The sequence below is a fragment of the Armigeres subalbatus genome, chromosome 2 (assembly GCF_024139115.2).
Source record: "Armigeres subalbatus isolate Guangzhou_Male chromosome 2, GZ_Asu_2, whole genome shotgun sequence".
In the NCBI taxonomy this organism is placed as follows: Eukaryota; Metazoa; Arthropoda; class Insecta; order Diptera; family Culicidae; genus Armigeres; species Armigeres subalbatus.
The window spans coordinates 41,777,240-41,795,314 of record NC_085140.1 but is presented as its reverse complement, the minus strand read 5'-3'; the positions used below and the strand labels follow the sequence as shown (position 1 = coordinate 41,795,314).

Genomic DNA, 18,075 nt, shown 5'->3' with positions numbered 1-18,075 from the left:
CTAAACTTATCAACGCCTCATGCCAAAGCACACGCCTTCCTGCATAACCTTTTAAAAAAAGGTGCAGTTCAAAATGGGTAGGATTTTCGGATATAAGTAAAATAATCATGAAAAATCACTGTTTTTGTACCCTTGTTCACTAAAACCCCTCCCCGCGGTGTACCCGCCCACCAATAGTCAATCTTTGGTTACGACCTGAAAGATGATTAAATTATCTTTCGAAACAGCCCCAAAAATCCAAAATCGGCTAAACAATAAAAAAGTTATAGCAATTTCAATTTGGGGTCAATTTGACACCAGAGCACAGACAACGTAAGTTTTTTTGAGCACAGACAGAAGGTTAAGGAAACCTCCAGGGATTCTGAAGGCAATCCACCAGGAATTCTGACTGGAATGTTCCAGAGAATCCGACGGAAATGTTCCAGAGATTCCAATCAGAATCTTCTAGAGATTCTGAATAGACTCCTCCAGGAATTCTGACGGGAATATTCCAGTTGATCCGACGGGAATGTTCCAGGAGTTCCATCAGAAATGTTCCAAGAATTCCAACGTGAATATTCCAGGGATGTTGTAGGCAATGTTCCAGGAATGTAGAAGCAAATCGTCGAAGGATTCCGAAGCAATCTGTCAAGGGATCCCGAAGCAAATCGTCGAGGGACTCCGAATTAATCCTCGAGGGTCTCCGTAAAGAATCCTCCAGCGATTCCGAAGGGAACCTTCCAGGTGTGTTCAAGCAAATCGTTGAGGGATTGCGAAGCAACTCTTCGAGGGATTTCGAAGCAAATCTGCAAAGGATTTCGAAGCAAATCGTCGAATGATTCCGAAGTAAATAGTCGAGGGAGTCCGAACTAAATTTTCAAGTAATTTCGAAGCAAACCGTCGATGTATTCCGAAGCGAATCGTCGAATGATTCCGAGGCAATTCTTCGAGGGTTTTCCAAGCAAATCATCAGAGGTATTCCGATCATCGAGGGACTCCGAAGCTAATCATTGAGGCAAAACATCGAGAGACTCCTGGGAAAATATTCAAGGGATTCCGAAGCAAATCGTCGAAGTATTCTGAAACAAATCTTCTAAGAATTCCGAATTAAATCTCCGAACGATTTCGAAACCAATCTCCGAACGACTTTGAAGGAATTCCGAAGCAAATCAACGAGAGATTCTGAAGCAAATCCTCCACAGATTCCCAAGGGTATTCATCAACGATACCGAAAGGAATCCAGTGTGAATTCCGGTTGGAATATTTTGATGATTCTGAAAGGAATTCTTTAGAGATTCAAATGAGAATTCTTTTCAGAATCTGATGGGAATTTCTCTCCGAATCTGATGAGAATTTTCTCGGATGCTGATGTAAACTGTGGAGATTATCCCGCTGCTAGGCAAGCGGAAGTCTGTTTGAAAACTGTCAGTCCAGTCCGTGATGGTTGACCACATGTCTTTGACTGCTGGCGAAGTACCACGATTGCTTTGATTGATATTTTGGTGGCTCTCCGTTACTGTCTATCAAGCTTACTTTTATGCTGTCAAATTAGATATTCCTTTTTTATAATTAACACGAAGAGCAATTTCACTGCCACACAGGGATCTTTCTGAGAAATGAGAAACAAGCTTATCTGGGTACTTATCATGGGCTTATTATAAAAGTACTAGGGGGCTAAGCCCCCCCAAGCCCCCCTAGTACTTTTATGTGCTATCCCTTTCTCTCCGCAGAAAAATTTACCCATTTTTTGAAGTTCGGCGGCATAACTCATTAATGAGCATCACTTCAATGTTTTGGACGTGTTCACCAGGCCAGGACCGAATTCAGGGCGCAAAATGGGGAGAGCAGGAGCCAATGAAAACTTCATGAAAACACATCAGGAGCTGAAAGAATGATATCTGACATTTAAATAGATCTTCTGAAATTTCGACCAGAGCCAGATGTATGGGTCAGAATGGGAGAGAGAGGGAACATAACACCAGTTATAATCATACTGGGCATGCGGCTGCTCAATCTAATAACTAATAATGGCTGAACTGATTCAAAATCAAACTAAACCCAGCATGGAAATTATAAATTTTCATGAATTCGAACATTTTGATGATGTTAACAGGTTGTAATGTGTATCCGGTATTAGGATATCTAGAACTCGTACACCTTCGATGCATCAGGAGGATACAAAAAAAATGTGGACTCGCGAATATGTTATAAAAATTTCGAGAAAAAATTGTAATGGTTTAGAAATTTTCCAAAATATCCCTACATTTTCATTTTTTTTTTAATTTTTTATCAGTCATCACTGAATATCCCTATAGATTCCTAAGAGTATTTGGGACCTTCCGTAGCTCTGGAGGTGCTGGAAATTCTTAAGATATATTAACTTCAGCGAAGCATCTGAACTGAACTCTTACAACAAAAAGTTTATCAGAGAATCACAAAGTTTGTTTCTTTTGAGTAGCATTCCTGTAGAAATTCCAGTTTTGCTTTTAGAATCATCAAATTAGTTTACATTCCAATACTAACAGGTTTTTCTAAGAGCATACAAGTTTTATTCAGAATCTCAAAACTCTCTTCATGATGCCTTCATGATTCTATGATTCTAATCAGAACCGTAACACAATATCCTTTATATTCCTTTGCCTGAATTATACAGTTTTGGTTTAAAATGCAAGTTTTCATTTTAAATCTACAGTCTTTAATATCTTTGGGTTCCTTTTGGTATTCCAGAATTTATTGTTATATTTTGGACGATGTAAAAAAGATTTACCGTACATATTTAGGGGTTTCCACTCGATCTTACCAAAACTAGTATAGACAGAACTGAAAACTCGTATTTTTTCGGATGTCATAGGGTGTCAAACTGCTCTGAAGTACATATCCTCTAGACCTCTTCATGTTTTCAAAAAGTATTAAAAATTCAACCGGTCAGCCCAGAATCACAATTCTTATGCTAAAATAAGTCTCCTGTCAAATTTTCAGCTGATTCGGATAAAATTTCGAGGTGGCTCAAGTCGATTTAGTGTTTTTGGGTTATTTTCAATTTTGGAAAAAATCTAACAAGAGATATAAACGTCGAAAACTATCGCAACAACCTCAATATGGAAGCTTTCGGTGTGCTCTACAAGTCCTGTGAACATTGCGATTCGTTCCGTCCACGTTTTGTCCATGTTAAAGTGATTTTCAAGCTTTTAAGTGCATAAAAATACTGTTTCCCCCAAACGTCGTTGTTCTACAAAATTCTTGAATTTAAGCCAAATGATTGCTAATTTATTATATTATTATTCCTATTTTTGCCCTGGAAATTTGAGTAATATAATTGCCAATGTACGATTTACCGTTAAATTCTTAAAAATCAGAAGCTGAACATTAGTCGTAAATTTGCACGTTAGGTTTTCTTCAAACAAGTTGTTCGAACAAAACATAAATCAAATCATATGTTATTTAATGCTTACAACAAACGACTTCCAAATTTTGTTAATTTCACCATATGTCTGCATGCTTTTAACATCGAGTGCATCGTAGTAACAAGTGAAATCGAAGATTCTTTGTTTGAACAACTTGTTTGAAGAAATCTCAGCGTGCAAATTTATGACAAATATTCAGCTTCTGATTTTTAAGAATTTAACGGTAAATCCCACATGGGCAATTATGTAACTCAAATTTCCAGTGAAAAAAGAGGAATAATAATATAATAAATTAGCAATCATTTGTCTTAATTTCAAGAATTTTGTAGAACAACGACGTTTGGGGAAAACAGTATTTTAGTGCACTTAAAAGCTTTAAAATCACTTTAACATGGACAAAACGTGAACGGAACGAATCGCAATGTTCACAAGACTTGTAGAGCACACCAAAAGCTTCCGTATAGAGGTTGTTGCGATAGTTTTCGACGTTTATATCTCTTGTTAGATTTTTTCCAAAATTGAAAATAGCCCAAAAACACTAAATTGACTTGAGCCACCTCGAAATTTTATTAGAATGAGCTGAAAATTTGACAGGAGAATTATTTTAGCATAAGAATTGTGATTCTGGACTGACCGGTTGAATTTTTGATACTTTTTAAAAACATGAAGAGGTCTAATATCCTCGAAAGTATCAAAAATTATGTCAAGAAACAAAATGTCCTAAGCTGAGAATATATCTACAAATATCTTGTATGTAATCATAAGACATGATATTAAGGAGTTTTGGAACGTCCCGATCAACCAAGTTCTGAACGATGAATCCGTGTATCGCTAAGCAGGTGCATTGAGCCGATGCTATTTCATTTATTATTTTCACAAGCTACCTTCCATGAGTCGATGTTCTAAGATACAATATCGACTGAAATAAAAACTCAGCCTAAAAAATTTAAAGAAATTATGGTATGAGCAATAAAAAAATATTAAATTTTCTACAAATAATGCAAAATTTCCATAAACAATTAAGAATTTTCCACAAAACAAAAATAAATTAACACTTCTAAAACCAAAAATTGCAAATATAAAAGAAGAACTTTTCATAAAGAAATCAAAATTTTCCACGGAAAAAATACAAACATTTCATAAATAAATTAATATTAGAAATAAATAATTACAAAATTTTCCGCAAAATAAAAATTTTGTAATTGTTTATTGCATTGATTTATTCATGAAAATTTTGTATTTTTCTCGTGAAACATTTCGATTTCTTTATGTAAAATTCATATTTCATAATTGCACTTTTTGATTTTACAAGTGCTAATTTATTATTGTTTTGTGGAAAATTTTCAACTGTTTATGAAAATTTTGCATTATTTGTTGTAATTCTATATTTTTTTAATACTCATACCCTGTTTTCTTTATTGGCAATTTTTTTATTATGGAAAATTTCTATTTTTTTCTCTATTAAAGAGATTTTCAATCCAGAGCTGGCTCATCTCTCAAAATTTCTAATTCTTCTATGAAATTTTATTTTGATATCGACTCGTGGAAGCCAACGATGCCATTACTAAAAATATTTTCTCGGTCACTCAGATGGTTCTTTCGAATAATTTTCCAAGGAACTTCTATTCCACATCTCGAATATGCTTCAGTCAATGGCCCTTTCATAAGCGACTCATAGAGGAATGAATGTATTATCCAATCATTATTTTGGAGTTTGGATCATTTGATTTATCCAATTAATTAACTTATGAATTATGTATGATACACACTTAAAATAAATTGCCGCACTGTTCGGTAAATAATTTTACTGATTGTCGGTGATTTTGACAGTTGAACAATGGAAAAAATTACAAAAAATCTGTAAAATAATTACCGAACAGCTCTGCTGTTGAGATTTCGGTAAAATTTACCGAATACTGTGAAGTGAGTTAAGGGTTGATATGACTTCAATTATTATTTATAATTAGGAAAGCTTTGATCACCGCGTGACTTTATCGAAATTAATTTATTGGCTTTTTTCGGTGATAATTATACTACTCGAAGCGAAAGGGAGTAGATGAAAGTAATGAAGATACAGATTCGATTGACACCGCAAGCGAGCGGCAAGTGTGAAATGAATAGAAACTGAAGATTAGCAGAGGGCCATATGAGAGAACAAACATTGTTGAAATCGCTGTTATTCTGCCTAACGTCCACCCAGGAACAACAATGTTTGTTCTCTCATATGGCCCTCTGCTAATCTTCAGTTTCTATTCATTTCACACTTGCCGCTCGCTTGCGGTGTCAATCGAATCTGTATCTTCATTACTTTCATCTACTCCCTTTCGCTTCGAGTAGTATAATTATCACCGAAAAAAGCCAATAAATTAATTTCGATTATTATTTATACAAGCTGCTACAGACTTTTTAGGTTATAAAACGTCCTGGAAGTCGTAATGTTTGAACTACTTAGTTATTCAAGGCCGTAAACCCAGTGCTTCTAAGGCCCTACAAAAAAAGTTTGCGAACAAACCTCATAGTCATTGTGCAACTTGATGTTGACTCAAGATAATTTTGGGTACCTCGTCTCTTGGATCTCATGTTAATGGAAATTAGGATCATATGCTTATTTCATCAGATTGGGTATATACCGATTATGAGGTCATTACAAATGTCTTGATTGATCTGGTAGATGTCGTGGGCTGAACTTGAGAGCATTTTGGAGTACCTTGAGCATCTCGTATTCCTGAATATTAATCACTGGCTTAACGTTCAATATGACCCATCTTATCTGAGTGTTCAGAATGATTCACATTTCAACTTCATTTGCATGAGTTTTCAGGGTCAGTCAAATTTGAGCTCCCATATTTTTTCTGTAAAGCCAATATCTAGCTGAACAATTTTACTGAAGAAAATGGTGGCATAGCTCTCTTTTGTGATTTTAAAGACAATCTAAAACGCTGGGCATATATGACCCATCCATCCTGAAAGGGTTGAGAGTTGTTTTGGAATTCAATTTCAATCGTTATTTTAACACTATTTTTAACCTAGATTGTTTAAGGGAGTGGAGTTTTTTTTCAGGAACACTGTCACTTTTTTTATTTAAAATTTTATGTTGATTTTTTAAAAGCCAGCTTGTCTATGTCATATCTTTTTTCATACGCACTACTAGAATTTTGTGCATTTAGAACATTTAGGTGCATTATTAAATTTTTCGATCAATTATATTAATTGACTAGGCTTCTTAAGCCTAAATTATTGCTTGGATTAATTTTAAATTCCAAGATCTTCTAAATTTTCAAGAATAATTATTCTGGAGTTGCATGGGAAATCCTTCGGAATATTGACAAGGCATTTTTTCCGAAATTCTGTGGAAGAGTTCCGAAAAATGTTCGGTAGAAATTTTGAAGAACTAGAAAAATTCGTAGAAGGATCCGAAATGCATATTTACGATGAAAATTCCATTAAACATCAAATTCCGAAGAATTTTCAGTATAAATTAGAAAAAAAAATCCTTACTTTTTTTTATAGAATCTCTAAAGATTTTAGATTTAATGAATCTTCAAAGAAAATTCTTCTAAATTTCCAATGGAAATTTGTTTCGTTTTCCAATAGAAATTCTTAGACATTGTAGCAGTCAGGAATATTGGGAATAAATTTGTATATAGTTTTTGTAAATAAGGTAGATTGTAAGCAGTTACATCTTTCAATCGCCAATTAATTTACATAATTGTCCCTTGACGTAGGCAAACGGGCACTATCAATTAGCCAAGCTCTCCAAGGTCGAGGCCATTTGTTTTTCGGATAAGGTGGGAGAGGGAAAGCAGCACAACTTTCGTGTCAATTATCCATCGTGCCAATAAGGTCACGATCGTACACGAAGGGGGTCGGGAAATGACGTGTTTCCGGTTGTGTCCGAGCCCACCATCCTTGAGCTGAGGATTCACGGACTCGATCATTTCGTCCGTGATCAGCTAATGAGTTGGAAGTGTCCGCGTTTGCTAGTAATTATTTCAATTGTTCGAAAGTATGTGTTACTGTGACTTTAAATGTAATTAGTTAATTAATAATTGTTCATTCCTTAGCAATTAGGCAGAAAGTGTGCGTAAAGATTTTGTGTGCGAGAGTAGGCGAAGAAAACCTTGCGAAGGTAAAGTTTGTTGCTCTAAAGTGTGCTAAATGTGTTTGTGCTCATGTGTTTTGTGTAGCCAGATTGGCTTGATTTTCCCGCCCGCAGATTCTTTTCGCTCCCAAGCGCGACGATTCTCCCCAACGGACGGAGAATCCCCGACAACCGTCAACTGGTCGGAAGCGGACTGATCCGTTAACATATTAGTCCTAGGGAAGGCCAGGGGACCTCCACGTGGACGAGATCCACCAGCCGGTCCGTCAAACCGCCATCGTGCAGCGCTTCATTACACACTTAGAATATTTTACAGTATACGGTAATTTTTTACCGAACTTTCAACAGCTGAACGTACGGTAATCAGTTCGGTAAACGAAAAAATTACAGAACGTTCGGTAGTTTTACTTTGTGATGATCTGTCAAAAACAACCGTACCGTTCGGTAATTCAAAAATCAAGATTACCGAACGTTTCGGTACTTTTATCCGTTTTGAATGAAATTATTTGTGTTTAAGGTGAAGGTGGGTTGAGTACCAAAACAAAGCTTTGATAGTATTGGTACAGTAAAAACTTTCATATACTGTAGTAGTATTGGTGTCGTATTTATAAAAAACAAAGAAAATTGGTAGGGTGGTTCAAAAAACGACCCAGCACCATCACGCTTACTCGATTCCGTCCCATGCTCCGAGTGTCCTAAAAAAAACGATTTGAACAAAAACTGGTTGAGCGCAAGCCGGTTCAAGTTTGTAAGAAAACTAGAATGGGAAACTAAACCTTTTAGTACACTGATTACGGCGCTTTCCCTCCAAACGCTGGCGAAAAGAGAACCCACATTGCTGAAAGCAACATTCCAGAGACTTCAGTGAACGAAAACCGCACCGCAGGAAAGATCCCAGGTACGATAGTGTAGACTAGACTAGACTAGAAGTATCTGCCCCTGGTGCGATAGATATCACAGACAAATTCTGGGTTGAATTGCATGTTCCACTGATGCCTTCTGAGAAGCCTAATTATCATGCGAAAGAATCGCAACCTCGATTAAAATCGACTCCCAACTATTGGAACGACCATTCAATATGGATTGTCTATGGAGTTGAAGCTCTTAAATATTTCATCCCGTCATATGGTCTCCCCCCTCGCCATCGCTCAATGACGGAGTGCCAGAATCAGAATAATGTTAAATTCAACCTCGCCATATCAACTGTCATACAAACCTGAAACGACCTGCGCACGGTAAGCCTATTCAAAATAGCCCAAACCATTGGATGACACCCAAATTATAAATCATAATCAACTGAGCGTGGCGAAGCAAAATTATTTTTTGAGCCACCCTACTTATTAGTTTGCTGCTGCCAGTGCCGGTGCACCGCGGTGTTTACATTCGCTCCGCGATCAGTTTTTAATCGTTTTTTTCGGCTCAAATAAGTGACTGATTTCAAAAAGTGGTGTTAAATTTGCATTCTATCAACATTTCGGGCTGCTCATGTGCGGAGAAGTGAGTAAAAACTTGATTATTCCAATGCCCTTTGAGAAGAAGTGAAGTGCAGTGATGAACCCAACAAATCGCGGACGGCTATTAAATTGGCACGAAACTGCTAATTTATGCTACAATTCGAGCCGGAATACATTGGATTCATTGAAGAAACATGTTCATTATTACGGGAAGTAAGGAAATATGCTGTGAACAGGTTAGTAATTTGAATAATTAACTTTTGTTAGATGCTGTTCGATGCATTCGAATGTTGGTGGGAGAGGAGTGCGGGAGGTGTGGGGTTGGCCCGTGGAAGGTCCGGTGCCATATTGGCTGCCATCTTGGTACTCTTCCAACTATGTCCTTAATGTAGCAACAAAATAAAATATGAATACACTTATAGTTCTTAAACATGACTTTTGTTTATTCGTTTTTTTTTTAATCAGAAGGGTAAACAGAACAACATCATATCAGAAACGGGCACAACCGAGGGAAATTACAACAGTTTTTTATGCAAACCGCAAAATCCTGAAAACACGGCTAATTCCCCCAACAAAATGGCAGATATTGGGTGCGTTTTGTCGTTTAATTGCGGGATGTATTTTTTCGGCTTCAAAAACCTTGTGCCAATCCTCCATCATCGAAATTAAGATGAATAATTTTCGTTTCAAAAGGTCCCGGTTTTGAAAAAAGTAAAAGCCGCAATAAGCTGAAAAAATGTGATTGCGTTAGTGGTCACTTTACTTTATTTTCCAAGAAAGACATACCTGTTATTTTTTCACCTTTTAACATGTTTTTATTTCGGATATCCGATGGAAAATTTCGAAGCAACAATGTTTCAAACAAAACTGACTTTGACAGTTTATCGCTTTACCGTAGTTTTGCAATACATCAATTGTTTTGAAGTTTATTCGGTAAATATTTTACAATGTACGGCGATAATTCGATTTTACTGAACAAACTGTAAATTCAACTACCGAACTCTGTCAAATAATTTTGGATTTACAATTTGTTCGGTAAAATTTTACTGATGTTCGGTAAAAATAATTTTGATAACCGAACTTACTGTAATTTCTTTGGTTTACCGTAGTTTTTCGTCAAAAAAATTACCGAACAGCGAAATCTATTTTAAGTGTGTAAGAAGCAATCACCGGCCGCCAACAAGCCGGGAGCGTCGACCCCACCGGTAGGTCATCGACTGGGTCAAGTTAAGTAAGCCCATACAAACCGGTGAGTCAACAAACCTTTTTTTGATTGGAGTGCGGCGTCCGCGGAGGCCGCCGCGGAGGAACGTTTTTTGTGCCAGTCGTAGACTGATGACCCGAATGTGCGGCTAAAGCCAAACATTTTTTCGCGAGTCGGAATGCCTGCCGACCAACGCTTGGGTCCGCCATCACGGACCCGTGAAAATGCGTGCGTGAGCCCGTTTTGCCACCACCGAAAAATCCCGTCTAGTAGGAGCGCAGACTACTCAGCAGCTGCGCTGCGTGGAAGAGTGACGTCACATTAAGACACAGCACAGAGCACAAACGAAAGAGAGAGCTAGGGAAGAGAAACCGCACACAAGATAGGAGACAGAAATTATGAATGAACACAAACACTAAAACGAACAGAACACAAACCCCGAACAAACATGTGCCCCTGTTAGTATTAAGACAATAAATGTTTCAGTTGTTAGTAAATAAAATGTTTCAATGTGTCTCCCTATCCAATTAGTTAATTGATTGTGTTTAACGTCACAACGCGATATTGTTTGTTAGTTTCGAGTCCCGTCCTCTGCGAGTTTGACTGTGGTGTGTTATGTTGCTTCTAACTCATTGATGGTTGTTGGTGAGAGGAGAGAGTCCGCCGATGATGAGAGCGGCACTCAAGCTTAGAGTGTATTAGCTTCTGGTGGGCTCTCACCGATTTTTTGAGTGTGTGATGTGACTGTAAAGTATGGATGGAAGATAGGGTGGACCCAATTTGGCACGTTTCGTTGTTGCTGGCTGGACCGATCCATAAATCCTTATCGGGAAAATTTAAATGGACTCGCCTTGAGAGAGTCTCATCCGGGCAAATTAACTTGGGCCGTGGTCTCCCCAATGGAGTGGCGCTTAAGCCACGCACTTTTATGAACGGATCGCTCCGTGCCGGCTACAACATTTTCAGTAGTTTTTTTTTAATTTCCAAAAGAAATTATTCGAAATATGCCAAAATATTTCCGATGGAAATTCCTAAGATTTTCCAGTAGAAAATCGAAAAAAATTCATCTGAAACATCAATAATGAATTTCCCGAGGAAATTCCGATGTTTTTACAAGTGAAAATAACGAAAAAATTGTTCTTTTGAAGGAATTCCTTAAAAAATTAAATCAAAATTTTAAAGATTTTCTGATGTGAAAATTCTTTAAAATTTCTAAATCATATCCTGTGCATCTTTGCATGGTACAGATTTAAAGCAATGTTTAGTTGAACCTACAAAGAAATCAAAATCAAAATTCAATCCCGAAGAAGAATGAATTCTCGATGAAATTTTGCAAGAATTTATGGTACAAATTAAAAAAAAAACAAGAACCTTGAGAATTCTAAAGATTTATTTTTTGAAAATCCAAAGAATTTTTTGAAGATAATCCATAGACTCTTCCGTGGAAATTCTAAATAATGCCTCGAATAAAAAAATACTTGGAAATTTAAAAAAAAATTTGAATAGAATTCACAAAGAGCGTAAAAAAGTATTCCGAAAAATTTTCATTTCAAAATTCCAAATTTGAAGAGAAATACAAAAACAAAAAATCAACGGAAATATCAAAATATCAAAATATAAGTGTTTCATGTGGCATTGGCTGTTTAATATCTTTCAAATTCAGAAGATTTGGCAACCCTACGCCTCTGCTCGCAAAGCTAACTGGAGACTGAACATTTTGAAGTGCACTCCTTAAAATGTTCGAAAAACTTCTGAAGAATTTCTGGTGAAGATTCGAAAGAACTTGTCGAAGAAATTTCCACCGAAAATTATATGTATTTCCCACGGGACTGTTTTGAATTTTCAGACAGAATTCACATGGATTTTTTTTCGGAGTTTTAAGGAAAATTATTCGGAATTTACACTGGAGATGATTTGTTTTTTTTTCGTTAACAATTTGTAGCAAAATTTCCAAGCAAAATTTTTCAGAGAGAATTGTTCAAAAATCATTCTGAATGCCAGCACTTTATCAGGACTATATGAAGTAATGTCAAAGTTTTTGCAGGAAATTTCTTTACTGGATTTTTCCTGAATATCCACAAGAAATTCTTTTGAAGATTTTTTTTGGATTACATATTGTAGAAACATGAATATTTTTCAAATTTGTAGCTGCAGTCCGCTTATGCAAAAGTGTCGGCGGCGTGATGCCAAAAACCATCTGCGGCGGTGACGTGGCACGGCGGAATTTTTTTTATATTTTCCCATATTTCCTTTCCAAATTTTTGTTGTGGAAATTGAGACTGAATCGCAACCTGTTTTTTTGTTTATTTTTTTATGGAAAAAGGATCTAAGGACAAGATGGTCAAATAGCGCAGATATGCATCGGCGTTACGACCGACCCTGCGTTACCGGTTTTTCTCGATGCACACCTGCGTCTTTTTAACGCTGAGTTGAAAAGACGCCACGTGGGCATCGACCCTAAGATGCGCTTTGCGTTTAATGATTTAATCATTAAATTTTAATAATTTGTATTTTTTACACCGCTATTGTTATTCACCAAAAGTTTTTCGTGTAAAAAAAACCACGTGGTTCGAGGGCAACACCCCCCTCCCCCCATGTGGCTTATCGTGGTCATTTTCCAAGCCCGCCCCCTCCCCCCATATATGACCACGTGGTTTCTGGACGGCCCCTAATATGTAATAGCATCAGGAATGCAAAAACAATCAAATTTGAAATTGAATGAATTATCCGGAATTATGCCGTGCCACCCTCAGGGGTCATAATTGCTGGACCGGGTCAAACAATAAAATTGAATGAGCAAAGTCATGCGACTACTCAAACTTCACAAAATGAAATCATGATGTTATCAGGAAAATAAAGTATCACTTTTTTCGTTTCATTTAGCAAAAATGTGAGCTTAGCGCAGAATAAATATTACAAATATAATTAACAAATCAAATTGAATTTCTTTAATTTCGCGAGCGAGCTATGATATAAAGAACCGAAAAGCCGTTACGTCTAATGTTTTATGTCCAATGTTGTTCTCATGATTTTCATGTTTTGTCTAAGAAGTACACGCTTGATTATCGCTTCGATCAGAACCCTGAATCCAACCCTGGCTGAAATTCCAGAAAGATAATTTCAAGTTCAAATCTTTCGAGCTCCTGATGTATTTACATGAAGTTTAAGCAGTCACATACCCAGTTTCATTGTAATTGGTGGTATGGCCCATACTCTACCCATATTGTCCCCTGAATCTGGCCCTGGCCGAAATCTCAGAAGGTCAATTTCAATTGCAAACAGTGTTTTTTGTGCTCCTTATGTATTTTCTTGAGTTTGAGCAGTCCCATACCCACTTTAGTTGTAATAAATGTTATGCCCCTGTTCTCCCCATTTTGCCCCCTAAATCCAGCCCTGGTAGAAGTTTCAGAAGGTCAATGTCAATTGGTAATGAAATTTTTTAAACTCCTGATTTGTAAAGTTTGAGTAGCCACATGCACATTTCCGCATGCATGTTTCATTGTGATTGATTTTGTAGCCCATATTCTACCATTGTGGCCCCCGAATCCGGCCCTGAATGCAGTCAATCCTGTCCTACTCAAACACGGTAAAAAATCAACACGCTCAATTTAACTGTTCCATCTATTGAATGATCAACTTTAAAATCACTATTATTGAAAATGATATTCCTTTCATTTTGAAGTGGTGTCACACCTTTCACAAGACAGACAATACCATAACATCAACACTGTTGATCAAAGTGCTACTCACTGGATGTTGAAATGATCAGCACCTCGATCAGCACCAATAATTTCCCCACTAGAAATGAAAGTGCTATGCTATTGAATTCACAGGTTCAAGGCTATTGATTTAAGAGTGGAGCGATATTGGCGTTGTTCTAAAAATAGATGACAGTTATTTCATATGTTCTGCTTATTTCAAGAGGTATTTCGAAGTGTGAGTTGGAGTCATGGTAAGACGAAGGACTTTCAAGCAAAGGTATGTTATTCAAATCTGTGCTGAGGTAATTCTATTTTTTTATTTTGTTCTTTTATATTCAAAACATTGTGCACGTCAAATGGAAGTGGTGGTCTTTGAATGCGACGAGCTCAGCTATTGATATTGATTTGATTCCAAAGTAGTGCATATTCAAATGCAGAACAGTTCGCATGGACGTGTATATTTTTTACCGAAATCTTTACACATATATTTTTGAGATGGTTTGATGGTTGATTTGATAAATTTCGGGCGTGAACACGTCCAGAACATTGAAGTGATGTTCGTATAAGAGCATAAAATATTCACTTCCATGAAGCTAATTCGCTCAGAGTTTTGACAATCGTGTTTTGATTATTCAAAACATAGAATGACTTATTCATGACTTATTAACCTCACACAACCCTACTTCATTGAGCGCCGTTGCTGATGAAACAAGTGTGTAGGAGCCGGACAATACTAAATATTCATCCTACTTGATTGGCATGTGTACAAAAATACATATGAGAGAGTTCTGAAAATGTATTGAGAGAGTTCGGCTGGTACCCGGTGCTGGGAATTTGGTTTCATCAGTACCCGCTAAGCTGTGGAGGGCGACGGACGGAGGTCCTTCGTAGCTTAGTAGGGAAAGCACCTGTCTAGAGTACTGGGGTCGTGGGATCAAAGCCCACCGAAGGGGCGGTTACCCTCCAATACCTTTTCCGAACTAAATCTATCACATGTTGTACATATGCATAATCGAGTTTTGTCATTGTTAAATCGTCCTTCTAGAATAAGTACTGGCAAAGCAATTATGTGTCCATTCACATGGAACTCAGAAGAAGACCTTCTGATCTCTAGCCTCTGTTTATTCTTTTATTTCTAATTCAGTTATTTCGTTACTTGTTAAAGCTAAAAATTTAAAATTCAAGAAATGAACATCTGGTCCGTAATAGATTGTTTCCCAGACCGTTACGTTTATGTCAGTAATCCTCACTGCTCCGAACGATTGAGTTTCTCAATCCTTAAACGTTTTCATGTAAGTTTATTTCATTTCCACTAATTCAATTCCTGATGTTTAAACACTGATGGCCTGCTCTGAATGTTTCTATCAGGGTCTATACATACTCTGGAAGGAAACAAAAACATCTACAGGACTGTACGGTATTAAGGAGCGCATCTTATTTTTTCTACAACCCTTCTTCTCGGATGTAGTGCAACTCTCGACGTGAGAGATGATATCAAACTTGTACATGCTAAGCCGCACATCCATCCACCCACACCAGCTATACCGACTGGGAGCAGGAGAAAACAACCTGCGAAGTAGAACCGTGGCAATAAGATTCCATTTAATACTGGATTGTGCTGCATCGCCCTACACCACTACCGACCGAGTCTGAATACAAAATTATCACGTTTTTACACCAAGTTGAGCTAAATAAGCACCCAACACGAGAAAAAAGGGCAAGCCCCATGTTATTCTTTCGTCCTAGCACCGGTCGACAGAAAATTACACACGAAGGTTGCAGACTGTTTCACAATAAGACAGTTGTGCCTTAAATGTGGGGCGTCATATTTCATAATGCATGTTCGGTAATTTCAATGAACACACAATTTCGAATAACTTTCTAATATTTGGGCAAATGTTACACCTGTTTTCAACTAATTCATAAAAACAAAAAAAAACATTTTCCCGCAGAACAGTGTTGCCCCACACGTATCTTCCACTTACTATCAGCTATTTTGCACAGCCAGACGCTCACAGAATCGCAACGCGTCGTACTCGGCAGTAGTACCTACACCGTAAATGAGACCGTGCATGACCGAAACTTTCACAACAGTTTGCGGGCAGGAGAAAAAGTTGAACAGTGGGGTTCACATAAAATCAACATTATCATGTCTGATGAGCGCAGCAGCTACCATTCTTTCTGATATGGCTGGTGCTGGTGGAACCGGCACTGAGCGAAACTGTATGGTAGCGCAGTAGCAGCAGTTCGTGCTGTTCAAGCTTTCGGGGTAACACAGAGGACAACGAAGAAGAAAAAAAAGCTCATCGCCTGGCAAATAATTGTGTGGAAGGTGGAAGATAGTGGCCGCAGAATCAGCAGCGATGTGCGGGGTGTGGGAAATGAGGTGACAGGCACAAGCGAATCAGTACAAGAACGAAAGCTGTGCAGATATTAGGTTTATAAAATCAGCTTCTATCCCATTTTGTTAAGCTTATTATGGATCTCGCTACATGGAATGGAGAGCAATTTGCAGCAGATTTTGTTTTAGGTGATTTGTGAAATAATGCTAAGTTCTACTCATTGAGAAACAGGCGTTACATTTAGAACTAATTACCAGAGAAAGCATTATCACGGAAACATCATCGCTGAAAGATAGCACTCATTTTGAATAAACCATCCATCTAGGAAAAAAAATCACCATCTTTTGTTACCCTAATTAACGAAATTGTCATCATACATCATCATAAATTGAAGCCTAAAACGCTTTAACATATGTAAGAAAAGTTTTCTAAATTTTCAACGTGGAGAAGCTCAAATATTTCAAAATATCAATATTTGCTTCGATACGATAGTCAGTTCAGTTTAGGGAAACGAGACTTTTAATCGTACAAAAAACCACATACTCTACTTACCATCATGCGAGTCGTACATGTAGATGATCCGATCCCAGCCGTAGTACCGCACGGTGTCGATGATGGCCTGGTAGTAATCCGGCCGCATGCTGATGGCAAAGTCCAGGAAGCCCGACGACGGGGCTAGAACTTTTTCCGGGAACCAGGGTGTCACGAATGGCATCTGGAACGTGTTGCTGTACGAGTGCAGCGTGTCAAAGGAATCCGGCGAGACGGCCCCCAGCATGGCGAACACGCCGCGCGAAAACTGATTACATACTGCAAATAGAGAGAGAAAAAAAAACAGAACGTGCGAATGAGTGACCGCGGATATGCACGCTGGATAAGTCAAGAATTGTTTAATGAAATTAGTGCCTGGAGTTGCGGATTTCACACCGTACGGCATTTTCCGTAGAAGCACCTCAGACTGAGGGTGTGTGACAGTACCGATGAGTGCAGATTTCTCCAGCGCCATGCGGCTTCAAGGTGGAATGTGTTTTCAGTCGCACCGCAGTTCAGAAGTTGGTTCCACATTAAATAGGCAAATCGGGAGGGAGACCGTGGATGCCACGACTGATAACGTTGTTTTTGACAAATTAAATTATCTCACTGGGAGATGGCAGAAAGGACGAAGCATCGCTGCTTTTCTGTAGCGAGCCGAGACAGTATACCATGCACCTATGTATGTTTGCTTGTTTTGTTCGAGGTTATTTGTGTTGATGTGACTGCGGTATTTCAATTAGCGAAAGCAGAGCTTTCTTCTTCCAGCCACACATACGACACGAACACGTATCTCCTATTTGGCGCATACGATATAATGCAGTAAGGGATGCATGTTCATACTCTGAGAATTGTGTGGCATTGGAAATGACAGAGTTGTGAATGCTCAAAAAGATTCATTACATAACGGTTGGTGGTGATGGTGAAGATTTGTCTGCGAAATATGGCATTTTCTTTCAAACATCTGCAGTCTGAATTATAACAGTATACTTCTCAAAGGACGAATTATTTCAAATCTCGACCTCCGTGTGACCGATGCGCCACCTGCCAGTGGGACCCGAGACTCTTGAGCTTTTTCATTTTAAGCTTTCTGACGAGTTACCGTCGCGATCTCATTTAACTTTACGGACAGGGATGAACAGCTCACTCCGGGTTGCTACTGAGGTCAGTTTTCGATTTTGTTTGCTCAAATTCGTAAAACTGGACAATGCACAGCAGTTTGGAGAAACCCATATTGCAAAAATGGGATGGGATGACCAATCAATTTAATAACGGACAAAGCTGTATATGTAGGCTTTGTAAAGCGGATTTGATTTCGGTCGTTCGATTTTTGTACCTAAAACTCAGATCATTTCAAG

General features: G+C 37.9%; 1 protein-coding gene across 2 annotated transcripts in view; it reads right to left on the bottom strand.

The window, feature by feature from the left end:
- Positions 1-18,075, bottom strand: part of LOC134218487 (glutamate receptor 1) — a 552,551-nt gene that overhangs the window by 202,033 nt on the left and 332,443 nt on the right. For both annotated transcript variants that reach the window (XM_062697549.1, XM_062697550.1), the window contains exon 3: positions 16,739-16,996. In XM_062697549.1, the coding sequence (XP_062553533.1) occupies positions 16,739-16,996 (258 nt within the window). The remainder of the gene's footprint in view (positions 1-16,738; positions 16,997-18,075) is intronic.